The sequence below is a fragment of the Rhinopithecus bieti genome, unplaced genomic scaffold (assembly GCF_001698545.2).
Source record: "Rhinopithecus bieti isolate Rb0 unplaced genomic scaffold, ASM169854v2 scaffold_74225, whole genome shotgun sequence".
Lineage (NCBI taxonomy): Eukaryota > Metazoa > Chordata > Mammalia > Primates > Cercopithecidae > Rhinopithecus > Rhinopithecus bieti.
In genome coordinates, this window is record NW_016827667.1 from 226,290 (window position 1) to 249,947 (window position 23,658).

Here is a 23,658-nt window from a genome sequence, read left to right on the forward strand (position 1 = left end):
GCCACCCTACTGATCATTAGGGATTTGTAAACTACTACCCAGGAAGAAGGCCTATGGAGCAAAGGCCTCAGAACACCAAAGTCTAGACTGTCTGAGGGCACATGCTAATAACAGGAGTCTGGCAAAGGTGGCCAGCTCCCGTGGCTTGGCATGCATTAGTCTTTACCTCCTGCTGCCTGGAACATCCCTCCGGGAGGAATCGAGTCAACAGCACCCCAGACACTGCTATTTCCGTTGAGAAAAGTTTTACATGGACAACATATACTGATCATGAACACGATAAACAGGGAGGAAACCTCGGGCTCAGCCAGGAAAGCTGCCACAAGGAAGACGTTTGGAACTATCCAGGAGTGGTGTCAAACACTAACACCATATTTACAAGTCTAATTTGGAACCTAGCCCTTTTTAAGTGCAGGAGGAAGATGGAGGAGAAGCCATGCATGAAATAAAAAATATATATACACACACAGACATAAACACCCACATTTTCACACTTCTTTTCTCCCCAAGTAACAAATGAGAGAAAGAAGCCCAGCCTCTCTCTCTGGAGTCCGTACACTTACTACAGATTTGTTAGAGAAGCCCCAGATGGGGCTTGGATTCAAGGAGCAGACTTCACTCTTACTGGCCCCACTCACCTGTGACAATTCACCAAGGGAATACTTGGGACATAAGCATGAATGTCCAGAAGAGGCAAGAAAATATATGGCTCACTTAACTTACACATTACACATGAGGGGCCTCAGTTTCTCCAAGTACTTTCACATTTGATCCTTAGCAGACTTCTAATCTGCAGTGACAGCTCAGTGAAGCTGAGACACAGAGGAAAGCAGCATTTTGATCCAGCGTGCACTGGGTCAGTCACTTCACCCAAGACAGTCACACATGCCAGCCCCAAGTAAGTCCCTGGGGGCTTGCAGCTGTTTTTCTTTGTGGAGTGAAATTTGGGTTTTTTCCCTCAGTGGATTTCTCCCTGCTGCTGCCGCTGAGCTCCATGCTGCTCCCTCTGGACCCGAGACAGCTGCTCCACGTGTGTGAGTGTGTGTAATTTACTGTTCTGCTGCTGCTGGTTTGTCCCCAGCTGCTGGCTCGTCCTTGGCCACTGGCTTCTCAACCTGTGACTCTGGAGGAATCAGATACTGGACCTCCTCTGTGCTGACGGCTACTTTATCCGGCTGGAGCCACCTCTTGAAATGTTCCAAGGTGCTATGAAAGGGCAGAAGAAAGGGGTGGCTGTGTCAGACCTCACTGATTAATTACTTAATGATTATCTCAGTTACTCAAACACTACCTTCCCGCCCACCAGCAATTTCGTCCTACAGTTGTTTTTCACTGCTAACCTGGGGAGTACAAGGATACTCCTATGGCAGCTGTGCATCCTGGCAGCTCTGCGCATAATTTACCCCATAGTGGGCACTTTGGCTACAGGCAGCAGTAGGCCCCCTTCAAATGCAGAGCCTCTGAAGGCTTGATGAGAACTGCTGAAGAGTGTATGCCTCAGTCCTAAAGACCTAAAGATAGGTCTTTTTTCACTCAAAACAGGAGAGGAAAGAAATTGTCAAGGGGAAGAAACACTCAAATAAATACCAAATTATTACTGAGGCAAAAATCTGAGTATCTTTTGCCTCTTATAGCTGAGGCAGTCTGGGACTCAATTATAGCACTTACTTGCACTCAGTGATTTTGTTTGTTTGTTTTTTCTTTTTGTGGGTTTTTTTGTTTGCTTATTTCATCCTATAGCAAGTCCCTAAGATAAAAACATCTGAGCAGCAAATATTCCCCACAAGACACTGACCACTATGCCAGAGGGCTCTCTTTGTCTGGATCTATAGGGAGAGTAGAGATGTAATTGTCAAGCTCAAGGTCCCCTACCGACCTTCCTTACAGGACCCTATACCCTAAAGCTATTAGACATTCACAGTAAAATATAAATGACTAGAAATAATGTAAACCTTATTCAATGCTCCTCAATAGCACAAAGTCTCAACCCAAAAAAGAATACCGTAACAGCAGATTTCAGGCCTCTCTTGGTGTATGGGGGAATTATGTTTTGGACAGCTGAATTTCTCAGCCCATTACTCTGTTGCCAAAAGCATACCACAAGGAGGATCACCTACCTGGCCCTCACATACGTGAAGACCTATACAACCCCATTATAAAATGGCCTCTGTTGAAAAGATAAACTTTGAAGAACTAGTGTTTCCTGGTGTTTTTTCTGGACAATGATAGAAAGAAACATTCCCACAGATGTAGGCTTTGGGGAAAAATCTAAATGTCAGAGGGCAATGAGAGCAGCTGATTGACTCTAGTGCTCACAGCTCAGGGGAATCAGGTGTGACACAGCATTTAATCTTCATTTACCACACTTTTCATAGAATTGTTCAAATTATTTCCATAGAGAAGGGAAAATCCACATTGTTTTACATATTGATAAATACATAGGAACATGCTGATCTGATTTCAGAGAAAGAGGATTTCTACTTGAGAATGACACAGGAGAAAGTTTTGTCTTTTCTTCTCAGAGCTGGAGAGAAGGGAGGTATTCAGGGGGAGAGAGAATATAAGTAAATACAGAATTATCAGTGGGTCAGGAGTCTGCATCTTCAAATCTCCTATGTTTGGAGCAATTTAAGACTTAATTAAGTTGGACCTTTAGAGATAGAAAAGAGCAAAATGTGTATGATTTCCTGAACCCTCAGAGGAGAGTTGGCCTGACCTTAGAGGCTACACTGATTTTGAAGCATCTAGAGGCATGCGCTCATTCAGCATCTGAGATAATATAAGTGAAAGTATTTTGCAAATTTGCAAGTAAATGCACCTATGAAGTTTGATTCACATACTGTCCTGATTTCAGCAGCAGTACTTCTGACACGACGGGACTCTGAACACCAATGTCCGTATGTTGCAAACCTATGGACAAACCCTAAGACCTTTTGTTAAAATTCAATTTTTTACTCCCCCCATTGATTTTTACTTTGAATAATTTCTTACTCTAAAATTCTGTTAGGAAGGATAATATTAGTAACACTTCTACAGTGCTTACCATGTGCTAGGCATTGTTCTATACCCTTTACATATAGTAACTCGTTTAACCCTCATAACAACTTACAAGGTAAGAGCTGATTGCTCCCATTTCACAGATCAGGAAACTGAGGCACACACAGGTTACTTACCCAAGAACATACAACCAGTAAGTGGCAGAGCTGATTTCCTGAGTGTCGAGCCCCATTCCTCCTCACTGGGGCAGGGCAGCATGTCCTCTCTACCTCTCTATCTTTCTGCATCTAAACTACTTGCAGGTACTGTTCAAGTCCTGCCTCCCCCTATGGCAAAACACCAAAGCCAGGAGGGAGCTCAGTGGTCTCTCAATTCCCAAAGCACGTTCTGTCACTTCTACTAAACTGGCCTGGTATTGTTACATATATTTGTCATCTGCCCACAAGTAGTTTCGAGGACAAAAACAAATGGGTCTAAAACTTCCTTATACCATTCCCTCCATGATGCCAAAGCACAGTGCTATCACACAATGGATGCTTAATCAATTCATTCATTTAATCTACATAAATTCATTGAGTGGCTACAATCTGACAAAATTCTGTAAGGCAGGCCGGGTGCAGTGGCTCACACTTGTAATCCCAGAACTTTGTGAGGCCGAGGCAAGCAGATCACCTGAGGTCAGAAGTTCAAGACCAGCCTGGCCAACATGGTGAAACCCCATCTCTACTAAAAATACAAAAATTAGCCGGGTATGGTGGCACACGCCTATAGTCCCAGCTACTCAGGAAGCTGAGGCACAAGAATTGCTGGAACCCAGTAGGCAGAGATTGCAGTGAGCCAAGATCATGCCACTGCACTCCAGCCTGGGCAACAGAGCAAGATTCCATCTCAAAAAAAAAAAAAAAAAAAAAAAAAAAAAATTGTGGGGCAGTGGAAATTCAGAGGTAAGAAGAGAGAGTTCCAGAAAATAATTTCTCTGAGGAGTAAATGGTTTTTCCTTTTGTTACAGTAACATGTTTTCCAAACCTCATGAGAAACAATTCAAAAACATAAGAGAGATTGATTAATTACTACTTTCTGAAGTCACTGCATACTTGAAAATGAACACAATGGTTTATCCTTAACTCTATTCATATGTGACCAACATGTAGCTGCAGTATTTGCCTTTTGGCAAAGAAGTCTGTTCTTAAAAATCTACTGCTGGGCTAAAAACAAATAGAACAACTACATAAAGGATGATTTCAGCTGGAACTAGATGGGGAATCGATTACCTCTCATCAGAATCAAGACCATCCACAAAGAACTCTGAAGCTAACTTCTCCTGGAGGAACCGATCCCAGCATTCCTTCTTGGCTTGGGCCAGAGTTCGAAGCATGTCTTTGGAAGTCACTTCCTGATTTAAACCTTTGATTCTTCTTAGTTTCTTCTCTAGAGAGAGAAGTAGAGCTTAATAAGGAAAATGAGTATGACATGAAATTTTAACTAAATCTAAAACTCAAAATACCAACTTAAAAAAATCTCTCACTGATGAGGACATCCACACTCCCTGCCAAAGAGGTCATTTTTTAAGGACAGATAAAAGGGAAATGAACATTCTTCTTTTTTCCTTCACAAAGTCCTCACCCTGCATTGTATCAAATAAATGTTTAACCCGAGAAAAGGGAAAAGCCATAGGTTCTCATAAATAAATCAGTGGCATGTTGTCTTTGAAATCGCATAAGCCCAGCAGGTATCTCTCTAAGGAATGCTTTTTTTCCCTGGTTTGACATGTGTATACTACTGTCTTTTTTCAACTCCTTGAAAATAATCTGTCAGGAGTAAGTGGTTTTTCTTTTTGTTACAGTAACATGAAGTGGTTTCCTAATCTCATGAGAAAGAATTAGAGAAAATGATGAACGATCCAACGGTTCATTAGATATTAAAATAGACTTGATGAGAATTCAATAAGAGAGCTTTAAAATCTATGTGTGATTAAATTCTTGATAAAAAGAATCTCCCAACATTTTTAAAGTTGCTCAATTTGTGGCCTGGATGTTGGAGTCTAACAAAACAAATGTCTTCTAATCCCATGACAGTGCTCCATATGGTTTCTTGATGATAGAGGTTAAATTACTCTTGTTTGCATTTTAACTCTAATTGTCTAACAGATTTCCCCTTTTGAAGAATACAAGAAAGGACATCACCATTTACCGTCTGCCTTAATTTAGTTTTGCCTTCAACTATAAGTACATAGGTAAATGATGGCATGGTGGGGTGGTGAACATCAAGCTTAGAACCAATAGAAACTATGATTTGCAGTTCTGTTTTCATTTCTAAAAAAGTCACATCAGCTAACACCCACTGATCAAAACAAATACCTTTTGTTCCTGTTATTACCACCATGAACTCACCCATGTTAAAAAAACCTACAGTTGATAAATGTTAAATATTTGCAGGGTTTGTTTTCTCCTTGAGGATATAAAAAGGGTTATCCATAGCATACAGTTAAGTTTTTAATTACTGCTGTTATCAGTGGATTCTCTTTGATATAAGTTATTTAGCAATAAAAACAATCTTCATATTGTCTGGCCTCAGTTGTCAAGGTGGAAGGTACTCTTTTGGGCCGGAAAAGGTCCTCCCCTCTCTCTCTCTTTTTTTTTTTTTTTTTTGAGACAGAATCTCGCTCTGTCGCCCAGGCTGGAGTGCAGTGGCCGGATCTCAGCTCACTGCAAGCTCTGCCTCCCGGGTTCACGCCATTCTCCGGCCTCAGCCTCCTGAGTAGCTGGGACTACAGGCGCCCGCCACCTCGCCCGGCTAGTTTTTTGTATTTTTTTTTTTTTTTTTTTTTTTAGTAAAGACAGGGTTTCCCCGGGTTCGCCAGCAGGGTCCCGTTCCCCGGACCCCGTGATCCACCCGTCTCGGCCTCCCAAAGTGCTGGGATTACAGGCTTGAGCCACGGCGCCCGGCCCCAGTCCTCCCCTCTCTAATTTGCTGAGTCCCTGGTCAGGTGTGATTTCAACAGGGCAGGCAGAAACAGGCACTAACACGTCCCTGTCTGCCACTGTCTCCCAGTCTGTGCCATAGGCAACAGAAATGACTCTTACTTTCCTCAGAGATGAAAACTTCTTTTTTTTTTTTTTTTTTTTGAGACAGAGTCTCACTGTCACCCAGGCTGGAGTGCAGTGGCCGGATCTAGCTCACTGCAAGCTCCGCTTCCCGGGTTTATGCCATTCTCCTGCCTCAGCCTCCCGAGTAGCTAGGACTACAGGCACCCACCACCTCACCCGGCTAGTTTTTTGTATTTTTTAGTAGACACAGGGTTTCACCGTGTTAGCCAGGATGGTCTCGATCACCTGACCTCGTGATCCGCCTGTCTCGGCCTCCCAAAGTGCTGGGATTACAGGCTTGAGCCACCGCGCCCGGCCTGAAAACTTAACTGACTTTAGAAAAGATCATTAACTTTCCAAGCCAGTCTTCACTAATCAAAATCATCACTGTCTTCATTAAACTTTTTCTTTCTTTCATTTTTTTTTTTTTTTTGAGATGGAGTCTCTTTCTTTCTTTCTTTTTTTTTTGAGATGGAGTCTCGCTCTGTCACCCAGGCTGGAGTGCAGTGGCACGATCTCACTCAGCTCACTGCAAGCTCCGCCTCCTGGGTTCAAGCGATTCTCCTGCCTCAGCCTCCCAAGTAGCTGGGATTACAGGTGCACACCATCACACCTGGCTAATTTTTGTATTTTTAGTAGAGACAGGGTTTTGTCATGTTGGCCAGGATGGTCTTGAACTCCTGACCTCATGTGATCTGCCCGCCTCGGCCTCCCAAAGTGCTCTCTCTCTTTCTCTTCTCTCTCTTTTTCAACAAGGTCTTGCTCTGTCACCTAGGCTGGAGTGCAGTGGCATGATCACAGCTCACTGTAACCTCAAACAACTGCTAGGCTCAAGCAATCCTCTTACCTCAGCCCCCTGAGTAGCTGAGATTATAGGCATCTACCACTTCAGGCTAATTTTTTAAAATATTTTTGTAAAGACAGTCTCACTATGTTGCCCAGGCTGGTTTCAAACTCTTGGCCTACATGTGATCCTCCCACCTCGGCCTCTCAGAGCGCTGGGATCATAGGTGTGAGCCACTATGCCTGACTTTCATGAAAGTTTCTTAGAAGCCCTCGTCATAGAGCACCAACAAGCCAAGGGATCTGGTTCTTTAGCTTTATCCGATTGCTGCCTCTTCTCCTTATCATCATTAAACAAATGCTTTGGCTACCACATGCGTCATCCCCTAGGCCATGGCTGCAAGCATTGCTATCCTATCTTTGGTGGCTTCCTGGCAAATTTCACATTACTGCCTATCTTTCTATCACTCCCCCTATGTTTTTCTCATATCTTTTTCCTCCAGTACATCACTAACAAAATCCCTTTTGTTTTTGCAAGATATTTCTTAGCTATCATGCAAGCTCTCTTCTGACTCTTCTTACCGTCTTTCCTCAGAAGCTCCTTCTACCTGAATTGCCTTTCCTTCCTCAAAAAATTATTTCCAGGTTTGCAGCTGATCTTCGACAAAGCATACAACAACATAAATTGGGGAAAGGACACCCTATTTAACAAACAGTTCTGGGAAAACTGGCTAGCCACGTATAGAAGAATAAAACTAGATCCCTGTCTCTCACCTTATACAAAAATCAACTCAAGATGGATATGACTTAAAATCTCCAAAATTCTAAAAGAAAACCTAGGAAAAACTCTTCCAGACATTGGCCTAGGCAAAGATTTTTTTTTTTTTTTTTTTTTGAGACGGAGTCTCACTCTGTCGCCCAGGCTGGAGTGCAGTGGTACTATCTCGGCTCACTGCAACCTCTGCCTCCCGGGTTCAAGCGATTCTCCTGTCTCAGCCTTCCAAGTAGTTGGGACTACAGGCATGCACCACCACGCCCAGCTAATTTTGTATTTTAGTAGAGATGGGGTTTCACCATGTTGGCCAGGATGGTCTTGATCTCTTGACCTTGTGATCCACCTGCCTTGGTCTCCCAAAGTGCTGGGATTAAAGGCGTGAGCCACCGCGCCCAGCCTAGGCAAAGAATTTATGACTAAGATCCCCAAAGTAAATGCAACAAAAACAAAAATAAATAAATGGGATCTAATTAAAAAGCTTCTGTACAGCAAAAGAAATAATCATCAGCGTAAATAGACAACCCATGGAATGGGAGAAAGTATTTGCAAACTATGTATCTAACAAAGGACTAAAATCCAGAATCTACAAGGTGCTCAAACAAATCAGAAAGAAAAAAACAAATAATCCCATCAAAAAGTGGGCAAATGACGTGAACAGACATTTCTCAATGGGATTTGAGAAGATATACAAATGGTTAACAAACATGAAAAAATGCTCAGAATCACTAATCATCAGGAAAATGCAAGTCAAAATGATGAGATACTACCTTACCCCAGCCAGAATGGCCACTATTAAAAAGTCAAAAAACAATAGATGTTGACATGGATGTGGTAAAAAGAGAATCCTTATACGCTGCTGATGGGAATGTAAATCAGTACAACCTCTATGGAAAACATGGCGATTTCTCAAAGAACTAAGAGTAGATCTACCATTTGATCCAGCAATCCCACTACAAGGTGTTTACCCAAAGGAAAAGAAGTCATTATATCAAAAAGACACCTGCATGCATGTTTCACAATTCATAATTGCAAAGATATGAAAGCAACCTAAGTGCCCATCGAGCAATGAGTGGATAAAGAAAATATGGACTATATACACCATAGAAGACTACTCAGCCATAAGAAAGAATAAAATAATGTCTTCTGCAGCAACTGAGATGGAGCTGGAGGCCATTATCCTCTAAGTGAAGTAACTCAGTAATGGAAAACAAAATGCCATACCTTCTCACTTATAAGTGGCAGCTAAGCTATGGGTACACAAAGGTATACAAAGTGGTATATTGGCCAGGCACGGTGGCTCACACCTGTAATCCCAGCACTTTGGGAGGCCGAGGCGGGTGGATCACGAGGTCAGGAGTTTGAGATCACCCTGACCAACATGGTGAAACTCTGTCTCTACTAAAAACACAAAAATTAGCCAAGCGTGGTGGCAGGCACCTGTAATCCCAGCTACTGAGGAGGCTGAGGCAGCAGAACTGCTTGAACCCATGAGATGGAGGTTGCAGTGGGCCAAGATCGTGCCACTGCACTCCAGCCTGGGTGACAGAATGAGACTCCATCTCAAAAAAAAAAAAAAAAAAAACCAAAAAATGACAAAGTGGTATACTGGACTTTGGAGATTCAGAAGTGGGAAGGTTTGGAGAGGGGTGAGGGATAAAAAACTACACATTGGATACAATGTCCACTACTTGGGTGATGGGTACACTAAAATCTCAGACTTCGCCACTATACAATTAATCCACGTAGCCAAAAACCGCTTATACAGCAAAAGCTATTGAAGTAAAAAAATTAGGGCCAAAGCGCGGTGGCTCACGCCTGTAATCCCAGCACTTTGGGAGGCCAAGGTGGGCCTTACTCCCAGGTTTGGTCTCGTGAAACATGTATGGATCTCATGGTTGTTCCACAATAAAAGGATATTACAGTTCTAAAGACTGCCCATCACTGCCCTAAACTGATATTTCCTTTTCCCCTAGCATGGGACAATTTGAATCTCTTCCCTGTGTTTGGAATCTCTCTAGATACTTATACTATGGCCACAGGACAGGGTACTAAAAATGTGTTCAGGAAGTATTTTAAAATAAGATGGCTAACAAGAGGCAGAATGAATCTTATGTCAGTATGCTCCCATTCTCAACAATCAATCAATTTATTACATTTTTCAAACTCTAGCATCTGAAATCCACATGTAGCCCTGGGGCCATCACATTTTCTTGCAGGATGGCATAAGGTTTAACACTTTTGTTATTTGAATATATGGGCAACCAACAGTAGGCAAAAGGGTTCTACAGAATGCCAAGAAATCAAACAGAATTCAGATGAACTGGTCAGAAGCAGCTCTTAAAACAAAAACTGTTTTAAGAGCTGCTCGGCTAGTGGCGGTGGCTCATGCCTGTAATCTCAGAGCTTTGGGAGGCCGCGGTGGGTGGATCACCTGAGGTCAGGCATTTGAGACCAGCCTAGCCAACATGGTGAAATGAAACCCCATCTCTAATAAAAATACAAAAAATTAGCCGGGTGTGGTGCCAGGCACCTGTAATCCCAGCTACTCAGGAGGCTGAGGCAGGAGAATCGCTTGAACCTGGCAGGCGGAGGTTGCTGTGAGCTAAGATCGCACCATTGCACTCCAGCCTGGGCAACAAGAGTGAAAGTCTCAAAAAAAAAAATTAAAAAAAAAAACGAGAAAAAGATCTGTGCAAGGAAAACGGGGCTGCTTCCCAACAGCCAGCTTGAAACATCCCTTGGAATTATATCTGAGAGATACATGTGACAGGAATAACAACAACACAAAAGGATAGGAAACCGGCGCGGTGGCTCGCGCCCGTAATCCCAGCACTTTGGGAGGCCGAGGTGGGTGGATCACGAGGTCAGGAGATCAAGACCATCCTGGCTAACATGGTGAAACGCCGTCTCTACTAAAAATACAAAAAATTAGCCGGGCGTGGCGGCGGGCGCCTGTAGTCCCAGCTACTCGGGAGGCTGAGGCAGGAGAATGGCATCAACCTGGGAGGCGGAGCTTGCAGTGAGCTGCGATCGCACCACTGCACTCCAGCCTGGGCGACAGAGCGAGACTCCGTCTCAAAAAAGAAAAGGAAAGAAAAAAAAGAACAGGAAACCAAGTTTGATGTCACAGAACTTCAATATGCTTACCTAGAGCCGTCAAACTTACCTAGAGATGCTAAATACACTTCTGAATCCTGCAAGGGAGCCCAAGGCTTTACAGCTGGCTGGACGGCAAAGTCAGCCACCTCCCTCTGGCCTTCACCTTCAGGGTAAGAATCCACAAAGGAGTCTGAGAAGGAATTGCTGGCACCATCTTCTTGGTCAGGATTTGGCAGACAGGAACAAATTTCAGCCCAGAGATCCTGGCCAGATCTTGTGGCTGTAGAGTCAGCGCTCTCAAACATTTTCATTTGGAATCTGCGCTATAAAACAGAAGCTCAAGTGAGTAAGAACTGGCTTTAAGAAACAGCATAAGATTGGGCACAGTGGTTCACGCTTGTAATCCCAACACCTTGGGAAGCTGAAACAGGCAGATAATTTGAGGCCAGCAGTTCGAGACCAGCCTGGGAAACATGGCAAAATTCCATCTATACTAAAAATACAAAAATTAGACAGGTGTGGTGGCACATGCCTGTAGTCCCAGCCATTCCGGAGGCTGAGGAAGGAGGATCACCTGAGCCCAGGAGATAGAGGCTGCAGTGAGTGGTGATCACACCACTGCACTCCAGCCTGGGTGACACTGCGAGACCCTGTCTCATAAATAAATAAACAAAATAAAAATAAAAATGGAATTCCTGGCCAGGTGCAGTGGCTCACACCTGTAATCCCAGCACTTTGGGAGGCTGAGGCGGGTGGATCAGGAGGTCAGGAGATCGAGACCATCCTGGCTAACACAGTGAAATCCCGTCTCCACTAAAAATACAAAAGATTAGCCGGGCATGGTGGCAGGCGCCTGTAGTCCCAGCTACTTGGGAGGCTGAGGCAGGAGAATGGCCTGAACCCAGGAGGCGGAGCTTGCAGTGAGCCGAGATCCCGCCACTGCACTCCAGCCTGGAGGATAAAGCGAGACTCCGTCTCAAAAAAAAAGGAATTCCTACAAGCCATACACAAAAGGCAGACACTGTGATTCCGCTTATATAAGGTACCTGAGTAGTCAAATTCATAGATACAGAAAATAGGATGGTGGGAGCTGGGCGGTAGAAAGAATAGGAAGTTACTGTTTAATGGGTACACAGTTTCAGCTTGGGAAAATGAAAAAGTTCTGGAGATGCATGGTGGTTATGGTTGCACAACAATATGAACATCACTGAATCATACACACAAAAATAGTTAAAATGGTCAATTTTGGCTGGGCGCGGTGGCTGACGCCTGTAATCCCAGCACTTTGGGAGGCCAAGGCGGGTGGATCACGAGGTCAGGAGATCGAGACCATCCTGGCTAACAAGGTTAAACCCCGTCTCTACTAAAACTACAAAAATTAGCCAGGCGTGGTGGTGGGCGCCTGTAGCCCCAGCTACTGGGGAGGCTGAGGCAGGAGAATGGCGTGAACCTGGGGGGCGGAGCTTGCAGTGAGCCACTGCAAGCTCAATTTTATGCTGCATGTCAATTTTATGCTACATGTATTTTAACACACACACACACACATACACGAATCTCTAGGGCATTTCCAGTGTGGACAACCAGCCTGCACTTTTCCCCAAAGATCTCCAAAATGCAACAGTTCTATCCCCAGTCAATTAAATTCTTTTTTCTTTTTTTTTTTTTGTTTTTGTTTTTTGAGACTGAGTCTCGCTCTGTCGCCCAGGCTGGAGTGCAGTGGCACTACAAATGAAGATCCTGGTTGGTAAAAAGTGTCTGTCAGAGAGTACTGTCACAATGCAAAGGCTATGTGCTCAGCGCATGCAGTTCAGCCATATGCCTCACGTTCTTATTTTAATACAAACACTGAAAGGTAGGTATTCTCACCATTTTACAGATGAAAACACAGGTTCAGAAAGGTAACTTGCTCCAGGACACATTACTGATATGTGGGGAATCCTTGAATGGAAACCCCATCTGTGCTGCTCCAGAATCCATGTTTTTATCAAATACTATCCTGCCTGTTTGGAAAATATAACGAAATCAGCCCAAACGAGGGCAGGTAGGAAAAGCTACGCAAAGAGCCCGGAGGCTTTTATAACTATCTAGGCATATAGTATAGGCTGACACCTTCTTTCAAGAGGGGACTTAGAGATCAGGAAGGCTGCCTGAGGCAAGGTCTGAATAAAGCCAGGAGACAGAGCACAGCCAGCGGAAATGCCGGAAGTAAAAGGGACAGATATGCGACGGCGGTCCTGGGTGAACTGATGTCTAGGGCTCCAGTGAACCCCCAACCCGAAGTCGTCTGAAGCCACTCAAAACCAAAACTTTGTTCACACGAGTCCCGCATGGCCCCTTACCCCAGGGCAGGGCGTCCAGAACCGCGCAGGAAATTCCGGCGTCCAGATCCCAGGCCTCAGTCACTCAGGTCTCTAGGGCTGTCTGGACGGGATGAATCAGGTCCCAAGGCCTCTATGTGGTATTACGGGGCCGGGCCAGAGTGGGAGATCCAAAACGCTGGGCACCCCAGCCCCTCCTCACTTACCACAACAGCTGCCCAGTAAACGCTTGGCTCAGCTCTGTCGCCTGCAGCCAGGAGGAAATCGGGAGGGGCGGAGTCACCTAGTGACGGAGCCCAGGAGTCCTCCAACTACCTTCCCACCCGACGATGTTCTGTGCGTCGATTGGTCGAGAGGAGTTCAGCGGGGTGAAGAAGTGAGGAGCAGCAAGAGGCGAACGGTGGGCGGGGCTCTGGTTGCCGGGAAACGGTGAAGTCACGTGCCCCGAGCATTGCCGCACCCCCCACGAGGGCCGGGTTGATTCCTTGTAGATCCAGGCTCCCAGTCCCTGCTTGGATAGGGAAGTCCAGTTTCCAAGACTTTTGACTTTTCCTGGTCGCCAGAGCCAGTTCACCTCCTCCACAATTCTCTCTGCCGGTGTTTTGTCTTCTAAAAATTTCACCCCTTCGTTACCCAAGTTAGAGCACTTCCGCGGCTCTTTCCTTACTCCCCCAGGAGACCCATGTCTCATTCATCAAATTGTGAAGCTTTCCTTTATTCATTTAGTCAGTAGATACCAAGCTCCTGCTGTGTTCTAAGCATTGTGTTAAGCGTGAATTTAAGACACATATGACTTGGTATAAGTCCTGGAGATCCTTACAGCTTAGTAATGTAGAAAGGGGGTCCGCCATGGAGGCATAAAAGTTTACAAATAACAGTAAACAGTTATAGACGGCCGGGCGCGGTGACTCACGCCTGTAATCCCAGTATTCTGGGAGGCCGAGGCGGGTGGATCACCTGAGGTCAGGAGTTCGACACCAGCCTGGGTGAAATATGGTGAAACCCTGTCTCTACTAAAAATAGAAAAATTAACTGGGCGTGGTGGCACGTGCCTGGAATCCTAACTACTCGGGAGACTGAGGCAGGAGAATCGCTTGAACCCAGGAGGCAGAGATTGCAGTGAGCCAAGATCGCGCCACTGCATTCCAGCCTGGGCAAGAGAGCAAGAGTCTGCCTCAAAAAAAAAAAAAAAAAAAAGAGGTTATACAGTATATGATGGAAGTGTGGCCAGAGTACATAAAGGAGAGAGTGGTCATGAGATGTGTGTGTCAGAATGCTTTGTTGTTGTTGTTGTTAAAGGAGATGACCTTTGGTATCCTTCAGGGGATGGATACCAGCTTGTTCATTGAGATACAACCCCTCCCCATCCCCAACTTCCAGGGTCAACACCAGTTACTCTCTGCCAAGAAACACGTGATGAAAGACATCAGCCAGCCATCAGCAGAAGTAACTTGGCTGAGGAAATACTTTTCACTCCAGCCTGGGTGACACAGCAAGACTCTGTCTAAAAAAAAAAAGAAAAAAAAAGAAAACAACAACAAAAACAACACAGTGTTAGGATTATAGATGTGAGCCACTGCGCCCAGTTAAAATAAAATTTAAAATTCAGTTCCTGGCCAGGCTCGGTGGCTCACGTCTGTAATCTCAGAATTTGGGGAGGCTGAGGGGGGTGTGGATCACCTGAGGTCAGGAGTTCGAGACCAGCCTGGCCAACATGGTGAAACCCTAAAGCCAACATGGTGTCTCTACTAAAAATACAAAAATTAACTGGGCGTGGTGGCACATGCCTATAATCCCAGCTACTCAGGAGGCTGAGGCAGGAGAGAATTACTTGAACCCAGGAGGCGGAGGTTGCACCACCACGCCTAGCCTGTAATCCTAACACTTTGGGAGACCAAGGTAGATGGATTGTTTGAGCCCAGTTTGAGGCCACCCTAGTGGCCACCTAGTTTTGCAATGTGGCAAAACCTTGTCTCTACTAAAAATACAAAAAATTAGCCGGTCATGGTGGCATATGTCTGTCATCTCAGCTACTAGGGAGGCTGAGGTGGGAGGATCACTTCAGTTTGGGAAGTTGAGGCTGCAGTGAGCCAAGATCATGCCACTGCACTCCAGCCTGGGTGATGGGAGTGAGATCTTGTCTCAAAACTTTTAAAAATTTTAATTAATTTAAATTTAATTAGCCACATGCGGCTATTGTACAGCACATGGCTAATGGTGACCCTATTGTATACCACAGGATTGAAGAATATTAAGTAGTTCACAGAACCTCAAGGTGGGTGGAGAGTCAGGCTTTAGCTCTATACAGCCAGGAACAGTATCTACACCTCACTGAGAGACTGCTCAGGGAACACCCCACAGTCACTGAACATATATAGCTGGCATTATTTGTTGATTAGGCACTTGACACAAGAACCTCCCCTACTGTTGGCCTCCCAGATTAGATGCCTCCAATGCTACCTTGTTAGACATGGATTTGACATTGGGCCTGCTTCCAGGGTTGTGTGCCTCTGAACCAAAGCCTCTGTCTAAGAGAGAGCCCAGGTCAAATGCCTATGTCCAAGCTGTCAGAGAGTGTGAGAAGGCTCTGGCTTCTACCTCTTGGGGGCAGTAATGTAATGTGAGAAATTCCCCACCCAAAACAAAGGTTTTCAGAAGATGCTGGATGTTTACAGAATATGACAAATGTCTACTCTACATGGTCTATTCTAGTGCTTCTCAAGCTTTAATATGCAGAAAAATCACCTGGGGATCATGTTAAAGTGCAGATTCTCATTTAGTAGGTCAGAAGGGGAGGAGGAACAAGATTCTGCTGTTTTCTGTCTCCACAGTTTTGCCAGGCACTAGTTCGAGTATTTTACTTGAATTAACTGATTTAATTCTCCCACCCCAATCCTATGGAACAAAGAGGCTAGCTAAGAATACATACTTTTCTTTTGGATAAGGTTCTGCTCTCACTGTAAATATCTTAATGAGATGACACATTTGAGAGATGATGTCCCTCCTGTGAAGTAGTTTTGCTCTAACATACCCCACAATCAATGGAAAATTCTACCTCTTATTTCTGGAGGTAGTCAGGAATCAGACTTTTCAGCATATGGAGTTCTGCAGCTGTGAATACCTCAGCTGCAGTCCCTCAGTTAGTTTAGTGAGACTGATGACTTGAAGAAGGAATTTAGCTAAAAAAGATTTCCCTTTCTCCTCTCCAGAATACAAATGCCTAGGACAAGAATTAGACTGTGTCCTTTTGTTTGTTTTGTTTTATTTTTTTGGCAAACTAACATTGAAATGCCTCCTTATTTGGAAGAATCCCACTCTGGATACCAAAGAGGGTTAGATTTTTGGCTGGGCGCGGTGGCTCACGCCTGTAATCCCAGCACTAATAATATAAAAATTAGCCAGGTGTGGTGGCGGGCGCCTGTAGTCCCAGCCACTCAGGAGGCTGAGGCAGAAGAATAGTTTGAACCCAGGAGGCTGAGATTGCAATGAGCCGAGAAGGTGCCACTGCACTCCAGCCTGGGCAACAGAGCAAGACTCCGTCTCAAATAAAAAAAAAAAAAAGAGGGTTAGAGTCTTCCATCTCCAGGCACCCTGGAAGTGAGGGCTTAGACCAGTGAAGTTTGGCTGATGGAAGTCCTCCCCTGCAGGACTCTGAACCCTGGGAGAGGAACACAGAGACACAGGGAGATTTAGGGGTCTCCAAGGGGTGGCAGGGTTGCAGGAAAAAGGGTCCTTTGGCACAACATAGTATCTTGTGTCTACTGATTCCCAAATGGGTTTCTTCCCGGACATGCCTGAAGCCAGGCTCTCAAAAGGCTTGGTTTCCTTTGCTTTGGCCCTTTTTCTGAGCCTATTCTCCAGCTGTCTTGTGAATTCTATGAGGCACTAATATTATTTCCATAATTCCCTCTCTGATTAAGTTAACCAGAGTTGGTTTATTTTGCACTTAAGAACCCTCGCAATATATCCTCTGATCTATTTGCAGTTTTAATCTCAGGATGGAAGCATATGGGAGGCGAATGGGGATCCCTAATCTTTCTCATGCTGTTAGGGGGAAACAGGTGTGAACACATTGCTTCTGGGGTGGGCTCGTGTGTTTTAAATAACTATATAACAAACTGAGATGTAAGTCACATACTATAACATTGCCCCTTTAAAAATATACAATACAGTGGGTTTTAGTATATTCGCAGAGCTTAGCACTCTTTATTCTGGTTGTTAGTTTTTGTTTTGTCTTAAATAAAGCTCCTTTCAAGAGTTTCTCCAGACCCAAGGGATTACTCGGAATCTACACGACCTTCTCCTGCCCTGGCCTTACACGGAGCAATTCCAAGGGTTTCCTTTATAAATAACGTCGTATCTCCCTAATAGGAAGACGTCTGAGTAAGGTCACTTTTGGTGGGACATTTACAATCTCTCAACTCTACGCTCACTCAATTCACCTAATTTAACTCGAGTACCCCAACTCAATTCGCTCACTCACCGCAGACCCCGCCTCGGGACTGGGCCTTCCTGATTCGCTGGGACCGAGTGACGTCCTCAGATTGCGACTCTGGGAGTGGAGTGGGGGCCACGTGGTTATGTGGCTGGGCGGCCGCGGATGGTTCGGGGTTCTCGAACATTGGCGCTGCGACCTTCGGCGCCCTAGCTTTGCCAGGACTTGGAGTGGCTTTAAGGGCTCAATGGCAGAAACACTGTCTACCCAGGTTGGGACAGCGGGCGGGCTGAGGGCTCCGCATCAGCAAAACGGTGACGCTGGTGGCGACGCGAGGGTTGAGCCGACCCCGGGGTCCCCGAAGCCGGCTGGCCAGGAAGTGGAGCCGGCCCCAGTAGGCGGGGAGCATCCCTCGGCTGCAGCCCCGGGCCTGGGCAAGCGTAAGAAGCGACGGGGCGCAACCGGGGAGCGTGTCGTGCCGCCCCCGAAGAAGCGGCGGACCGGGGTGAGCTTCGGAGATGAGCACTTTGCAGAAACCAGTTATTACTTCGAGGGCGGCCTGCGTAAGGTGCGGCCCTATTACTTTGATTTCCGGACCTACTGCAAAGGTCGCTGGGTGGGCCACAGCTTGCTGCACGTCTTCAGCACCGAGTTCCGAGCTCAGCCCCTGGCCTACTACGAGGCCGCGGTCCGGGCGGGCCGCCTGCACCTCAACGAGAAGCCGGTGCAGGATCTCAACATCGTGCTCAAGGTGGAGTCCTGACGGGGCTGGCCAGAAGCGGGAGAGGAAAAGGGGCAGGGTTTTTTCTTGTTGTTGTTTTTGTTTTCTGTTGTTTTGTTTTTTAGGCTTAGTGAGGCATAGGTACTTGATTAAAATCACGTCAATTCTAGACCAGGAGCGGTGGCTCACGCCTGTAATCCCAGCACTATGGGAGGCCGAGGCGGGTGGATCACGGAGTCAGGAGATCGAGACCATCCTTTCTAACATGGTGAAACCCCCTCTCTACTAAAAATACAAAAAAATTAGCCGGGCATGGTGGCGGGCGCCTGTAGTCCCAGCTACTCGGGAGGCTGAGGCAGGAGAATGGCGTGAATCCGGGAGGCGGAGCTTACAGTGAGCCGAGATCGTGCCAGTGAGCTGAGATCCGGCCATTGCACTCCAGCCTGGGCAACAGATCGAGACTCCGTCTCAAAAAATGAAAAAAAAAAAAAAAAAAAAATGGCAATTCTAAAGCGTTCTCTTTCAATTGGAACACTCTTTTAGCCCCCGTTTCCCACCTCCGCAAGTGGACAGCGGCTCTGTGCTTCAGGAGTCAGCCTGTTTATCCTCTTCCTCAAGGCAGCTTCCTTGTTTCCAAGGGACAGAAGTTGGAATTCTCATAATTCCTTTAAACACCGTCTTGTGGCAAGGGCACTGATCACTTTACCCTGCGTTGTAGATCTCCATGCAAATAGTAATAATAGGGGCTATCATTTATGTCTCTTTACTGTTTGCTGGGCACAAAGTTAAACATTGTATGTCCACCAACGTCTAATTCTAATGACAACCTTGTGAAGTAGGTATTGCTACTCCATTGCTCTGAGGAAACTAAGGAAACTTAGTTTCTTTAGTAACCAAGGTAAGGCCACAAACAGTGATACTACCAAAGCCTGTGTTCCTGTAACTACTACTTAAACTGTTTAACGTAGAGCCTGATATGTTAATAGAATTGTGAGATGTCAGGGATAGAGACTAGAATTGTTTAGTCCAGTGCTTTGACTCCTTTAAAATTCCATCACAGGTATGAGGTACCAGACACCCCTGTCAGAAGTAACACTGTTTACCTGTCAGTAACACTGGTTTACCATGGTTGTGAGTGGAGAAAAGGCGATTACAGCATTTGGGAAATGGATGGTTTTGGAGTAACCTGTTTCATTGATCAAGCGATTTGGGTCAATATATCATAAATTGATGAATTCCCTCTCCTATCCCGATTTCTAAAAGCACAGATCTGGTCTAACCCTCACATTCCACAGGAAATGAAGACCCAGAGAGGATAAATGACTTGCCCAAGAGCATGTCGCAAGCCAGTGGCAAATCCTGGTCTACAGCCCATATCCCTGGACTTAAACCTTAGTTTTGTTTGTTCAAGATCGTGGTCAGTGATGATTTATGGAGGTTTTTTCCTCCATTAAAAAAATTTTACCTTTATTATTTTTATTTATTTTTTCTTGAGACAGAGTCTTGCTCTGTCGCCTAGGATGGAGTGCAGTGGTGCGATCTCAGCTCACTGCAACCTCCGCCTCCCAGGTTCAAGTGATTCTCCTGCCTCGGCCTCCCAAGTAGCTGGGATTACAGGCGCCCGCCACCATGCCCGGCTAATTTTTGTGTTTTTAGTAGAGATGGAGTTTCACCGTGTTGGCCAGGATGGTCTTGATCTCTTGACCTTGTGATCCACCCACCTCAGCCTCCCAAAGTGCTGGGATTATAGGCATAAGCCACTGCGCCTGGCTAAAAAATTTTACTTTTAAAATACCTTTATTGTAGAGAAAATAACAATTAGCAAAACCAAAAAAATTCCTAATCTCACCACCCAGAGATAACACAGTTAACATTTTTGCGTATGTCCTTCCAGTACTTTTTCAGTGCCAGCTATCTGCCTGTGTCTATATTTTTACAAAATGAGATCACACTCTGCACACTGCTTTTCTGCCCAAGAAGTGCTTTCACCATTTTTCCATGTCAGTAAGGAACAGGGGAAGCTGGGTATGAAGTTGACTGATTACAGGCTGCGGTCCCTGGGCTGACTTATTACCTATGTCTTTGACAGGACAATGATTTCTTGCGTAACACAGTGCACAGGCATGAGCCACCAGTCACAGCAGAGCCCATTCGCCTGCTAGCTGAGAACGAAGATGTGGTGGTTGTAGACAAGCCTTCCTCCATTCCCGTTCACCCCTGTGGCCGCTTCCGACACAACACAGTTATCTTCATCCTAGGCAAGGAGCACCAACTGAAGGAGTTACACCCCTTGCATCGGCTTGACCGCCTTACCTCAGGGGTGCTTATGTTTGCCAAGACAGCTGCAGTCTCTGAGAGAATTCACGAGCAGGTTCGGGACCGGCAGGTGAGTCAGGCTTTTGTCTCCACAGGCCACTTCTTGGGCTCACGAATGCTCTGTGTCAAAAGGGCATCACGGAGTTCTAAAGTGGTCCTTCATATTTATCTGGCAATCCTTCCTACCTTAAGGCAGGTCAACACCTAAAGTGCCACACGCAGGATATCTCATATGTTTCCAAAAAATCTTTAGAGATGGCATACACTGCCTCTCTTAGTAGTTTGCTATTTTGAAGCTTTAAAATGCTGACAAGGCCAGGCATGGTGGCTCACACCTGTAATCCCAGCATTTTGGGAGGCTGAGGCAGGAGGATAGCTTAAGCCCAGGAGGTTGAGAACAGCCTGGGCAAAATAGGGAGACCTGTCTCTACAAAAAAAAAAAAAAAAAACAACTTACCCTGGCATGGTGGCACATGCCTGTGGTCCCAGCACCTTGAGAGGCTGAGGTAGGAGGATTGCTTGGCCATGGGAGGTTGTGGCTGCAGTGAGCCCTGATCGTGTCACTGCTCTCCAGCCTGAGCTATAGAGCAAGACTCTGTCTCAAAGAAATAAATTAACATAAGAAAATGCTGAGCAAGGCTTTTAAGATTATGAGAGAGCCTGCTTGGTGAAAAGATTCTAGATGTAGTTGGAAAAGGCTTGGGTAGAAGAGTTTAATGGTAATGATTGTTGTCCTGAGACTTGTAATTCTGAATCTGAATCATAATACATTTATTGAGTGCATACTCTATACCAGGCTTAGTATCAAGCACATTAGAGCCTAACTTACTGACTGCTTATCACAGCCCAATGAGGTAGATGGTTTTCTTTTCTTTTTTTTTTTCTTTCTTTCTTTTTTTTGGAGATGGAGTTTCGCTCTTGTTGCCCAGTCTGGAATGCAATGGTGCGATCCCGGCTCACTGCAACCTCCGCCTCCCGGGTTCAAGCGATTCTCCTGCCTCAGCCTCCCAGGTAGCTGGGATTACAGGCATACGCCACCACGCCTGGTTAATTTTGTATTTTTTAGTAGAGACAGGGTTTCTCTATGTTGGTCAGGCTGGTCTCCAACTTTCGACCTCAGGTGATCCACCTGCCTCAGCCTCCCAAAGTGCTGGGATTACAGGTGTGAGCCACCGCACCCAGCCGGTAAATGCTTTTCTAATTTCACATTTTCTAGATGAGTTAGTCAGATTTAGAGGTTAAGTAATGTACCCAAGATCACAAAACTGGCAAATGGTAGAACTGGAGTTTGAATCTTCTGAGACTGGTCCTTATCACTCCACAATGGGTTTGGACTCCATGAATTTAGGCTTTGTACTGACTTTCTCCCTCTTCCCTCCTATGTAGCTGGAGAAGGAGTACGTGTGCCGGGTGGAAGGGGAGTTCCCCACTGAGGAAGTGACCTGTAAAGAACCCATCTTAGTGGTGTCTTACAAAGTAGGGGTGTGCCGTGTAGATACCCGGGGCAAGCCCTGTGAGACAGTGTTCCAGAGGCTAAGCTACAATGGCCAGTCCAGTGTGGTACGGTGCCGGCCACTCACAGGCCGCACACACCAGATTCGAGTCCACCTTCAGTTCTTGGGCCATCCCATTCTCAATGACCCCATCTACAACTCAGTTGCCTGGGGTCCCTCCCGAGGCCGGGGCGGCCGCATTCCCAAGACAGATGAGGAATTGCTACGGGACCTGGTAGCAGAGCACCAGGCCAAACAGAGCCTGGATGTGCTAGATCTCTGTGAGGGTGACCTGTCCTCAGGACTCACAGACTCTACGGCCCCCTCCTCAGAGTTGGGCAAGGACAGCCTGGAAGAGTTGGCTGCAGCTGCCCAGAAGATGGAGGAAGTAGCTGAGGCAGCCCCTCAGAAGTTGGACACAATAGCCTTGGCACCAGAGAAGGCAGTTGAAACAGATGTCATGAATCAAGAGGCAGACCCACTCTGTGCAGAGTGCCGGCTGGTTCGACAGGATCCCTTGCCCAAAGACCTTGTGATGTTCCTACATGCCCTACGCTATAAAGGGCCAGGCTTTGAGTACTTTTCACCGATGCCTGCCTGGGCACAGGATGACTGGCAAAAAGACTGAGGGGTGTGGCCAATGGAGGGATTGCTTCTTGGGTTGTGAAAGGATGGGCTATAGGGCAAGGGCTGACCCCATGGGCTGGTACTTGGGGTTTCTATAGGAGTGAGGTCGGGCTTCTAAAGAGACCTGCTCATACTTGCTACCTCCTTACAGTGGGAATTTGGAGATTTTTTGGTTTGTAAATATATCCCTTTTTCTAACATATTTTGTGTCTGGTTTTCTTCCTGCTTTTTTATTATTGATGTAAAATTCACGTAACATAAAATTAACCACTTTAACTGGCCAGGCACAGTGGCTCATGGCTATAACCCTAGTACTTTGGGAGGTAGAAGTGAAAGGATCATTGGAGTCCAGGAGTTCAAAGTTAAAGTGAACTGTGGGCCAGGCACGGTGGCTCACGCCTGTAATCCCAGCACTTTGGGAGGCCAAGGTCAGGAGATCAGGACCATGGTGAAACCCCGTCTACTAAAAATAAAAAAAATTAACCGGTCATGGTGGCAGGTGCCTGTAGTCCCAGCTACTCAGGAAGCTGAGGGAGGAGAATGGTGTGAACCCGGGAGGTGGAGCTTGCAGTGAGCCCAGATCGCGCCACTGCACTCCAGCCTGGGCGACAGAGTAAGACTCTGTCTCAAAAAAAAAAAAAATGAACTGTGATTGTGCTGCTGCATTCCAGACCCTGGACAGGGTCTTTAAAAAAAAAAAAAAAATTTAACCAATTTAAGATGTACAGCATAGTCACATTCAGTACATTCACAGTGTTGTACAACCGTAACCTCATCTATTTCCCAAAAGGAAACCTGTACCCGTTAAGTAAGTGGTCACTTTCCACTCCCCTTCCGCCAGCCTCTGGCAACCACTAATCTACTTTCTGTATGGATTTGCCTATTCTGGATATTTTATATAAATGGAATGATACAACATGTGACCTTCTGTGTCTGTTTCCCTTGGCATAATGTTTTCAAGGTTTTTTCAACTTGTAGCATATATCAGTATCTCATTCTTTTTTTTTA

The 23,658-nt window shown here is 45.8% G+C and overlaps 2 protein-coding genes across 8 annotated transcripts; one reads left to right on the forward strand and one right to left on the reverse strand.

The window, feature by feature from the left end:
* Positions 1–228: 228 nt before the first annotated feature.
* Positions 229–13,420, reverse strand: CCDC32 (coiled-coil domain containing 32). 4 transcript variants are annotated; one of them, XM_017864044.1, is made up of 4 exons: positions 13,265–13,420; positions 10,808–11,058; positions 4,269–4,425; positions 229–1,206 (listed from the first exon to the last, which is right to left on the reverse strand). In XM_017864044.1, exons 2-4 carry the CDS (start codon positions 11,049–11,051, stop codon positions 1,050–1,052), a joined length of 558 nt encoding a protein of 185 aa, XP_017719533.1. In that variant the 5' UTR covers positions 11,052–11,058; positions 13,265–13,420; the 3' UTR covers positions 229–1,049. The 4 variants fall into 4 exon arrangements, with proteins under 4 accessions (XP_017719533.1, XP_017719532.1, XP_017719530.1 ...); XM_017864043.1 differs by having other exon boundaries at positions 13,080–13,420; XM_017864041.1 differs by having other exon boundaries at positions 10,808–11,063; positions 13,265–13,419.
* A 4,179-nt stretch (positions 13,421–17,599) lies between these two features.
* Positions 17,600–22,851, forward strand: RPUSD2 (RNA pseudouridine synthase domain containing 2). Of its 4 annotated transcripts, none has more exons than XM_017864054.1 (3): positions 17,600–18,244; positions 20,304–20,600; positions 21,917–22,851. In XM_017864054.1, the coding sequence occupies exons 1-3, from the start codon at positions 17,639–17,641 to the stop codon at positions 22,649–22,651; spliced, it is 1,638 nt and encodes a 545-aa protein (XP_017719543.1). In that variant the 5' UTR covers positions 17,600–17,638; the 3' UTR covers positions 22,652–22,851. The 4 variants fall into 4 exon arrangements, with proteins under 4 accessions (XP_017719543.1, XP_017719544.1, XP_017719546.1 ...); XM_017864055.1 differs by having other exon boundaries at positions 17,600–18,061; XM_017864056.1 differs by having other exon boundaries at positions 17,611–17,998.
* Positions 22,852–23,658: the final 807 nt, after the last annotated feature.

Coding starts and splice junctions, on each gene's coding strand:
- RPUSD2 (XM_017864054.1), top strand. CDS start 17,639: ATGTGGCTGGGCGGCCGCGGATGGTTCGGGGTTCTCGAACATTGGCGC. Junction 18,245..20,303: donor ATCTCAACATCGTGCTCAAG/GTGGAGTCCTGA, acceptor TGTCTTTGACAG/GACAATGATTTCTTGCGTAA. Junction 20,601..21,916: donor AGCAGGTTCGGGACCGGCAG/GTGAGTCAGGCT, acceptor CCTCCTATGTAG/CTGGAGAAGGAGTACGTGTG.
- CCDC32 (XM_017864044.1), bottom strand. CDS start 11,051: ATGAAAATGTTTGAGAGCGCTGACTCTACAGCCACAAGATCTGGCCAG. Junction 4,426..10,807: donor AGTGTATTTAGCATCTCTAG/GTAAGTTTGACG, acceptor TTCTCTCTCTAG/AGAAGAAACTAAGAAGAATC. Junction 1,207..4,268: donor GGTCTTGATTCTGATGAGAG/GTAATCGATTCC, acceptor GCCCTTTCATAG/CACCTTGGAACATTTCAAGA.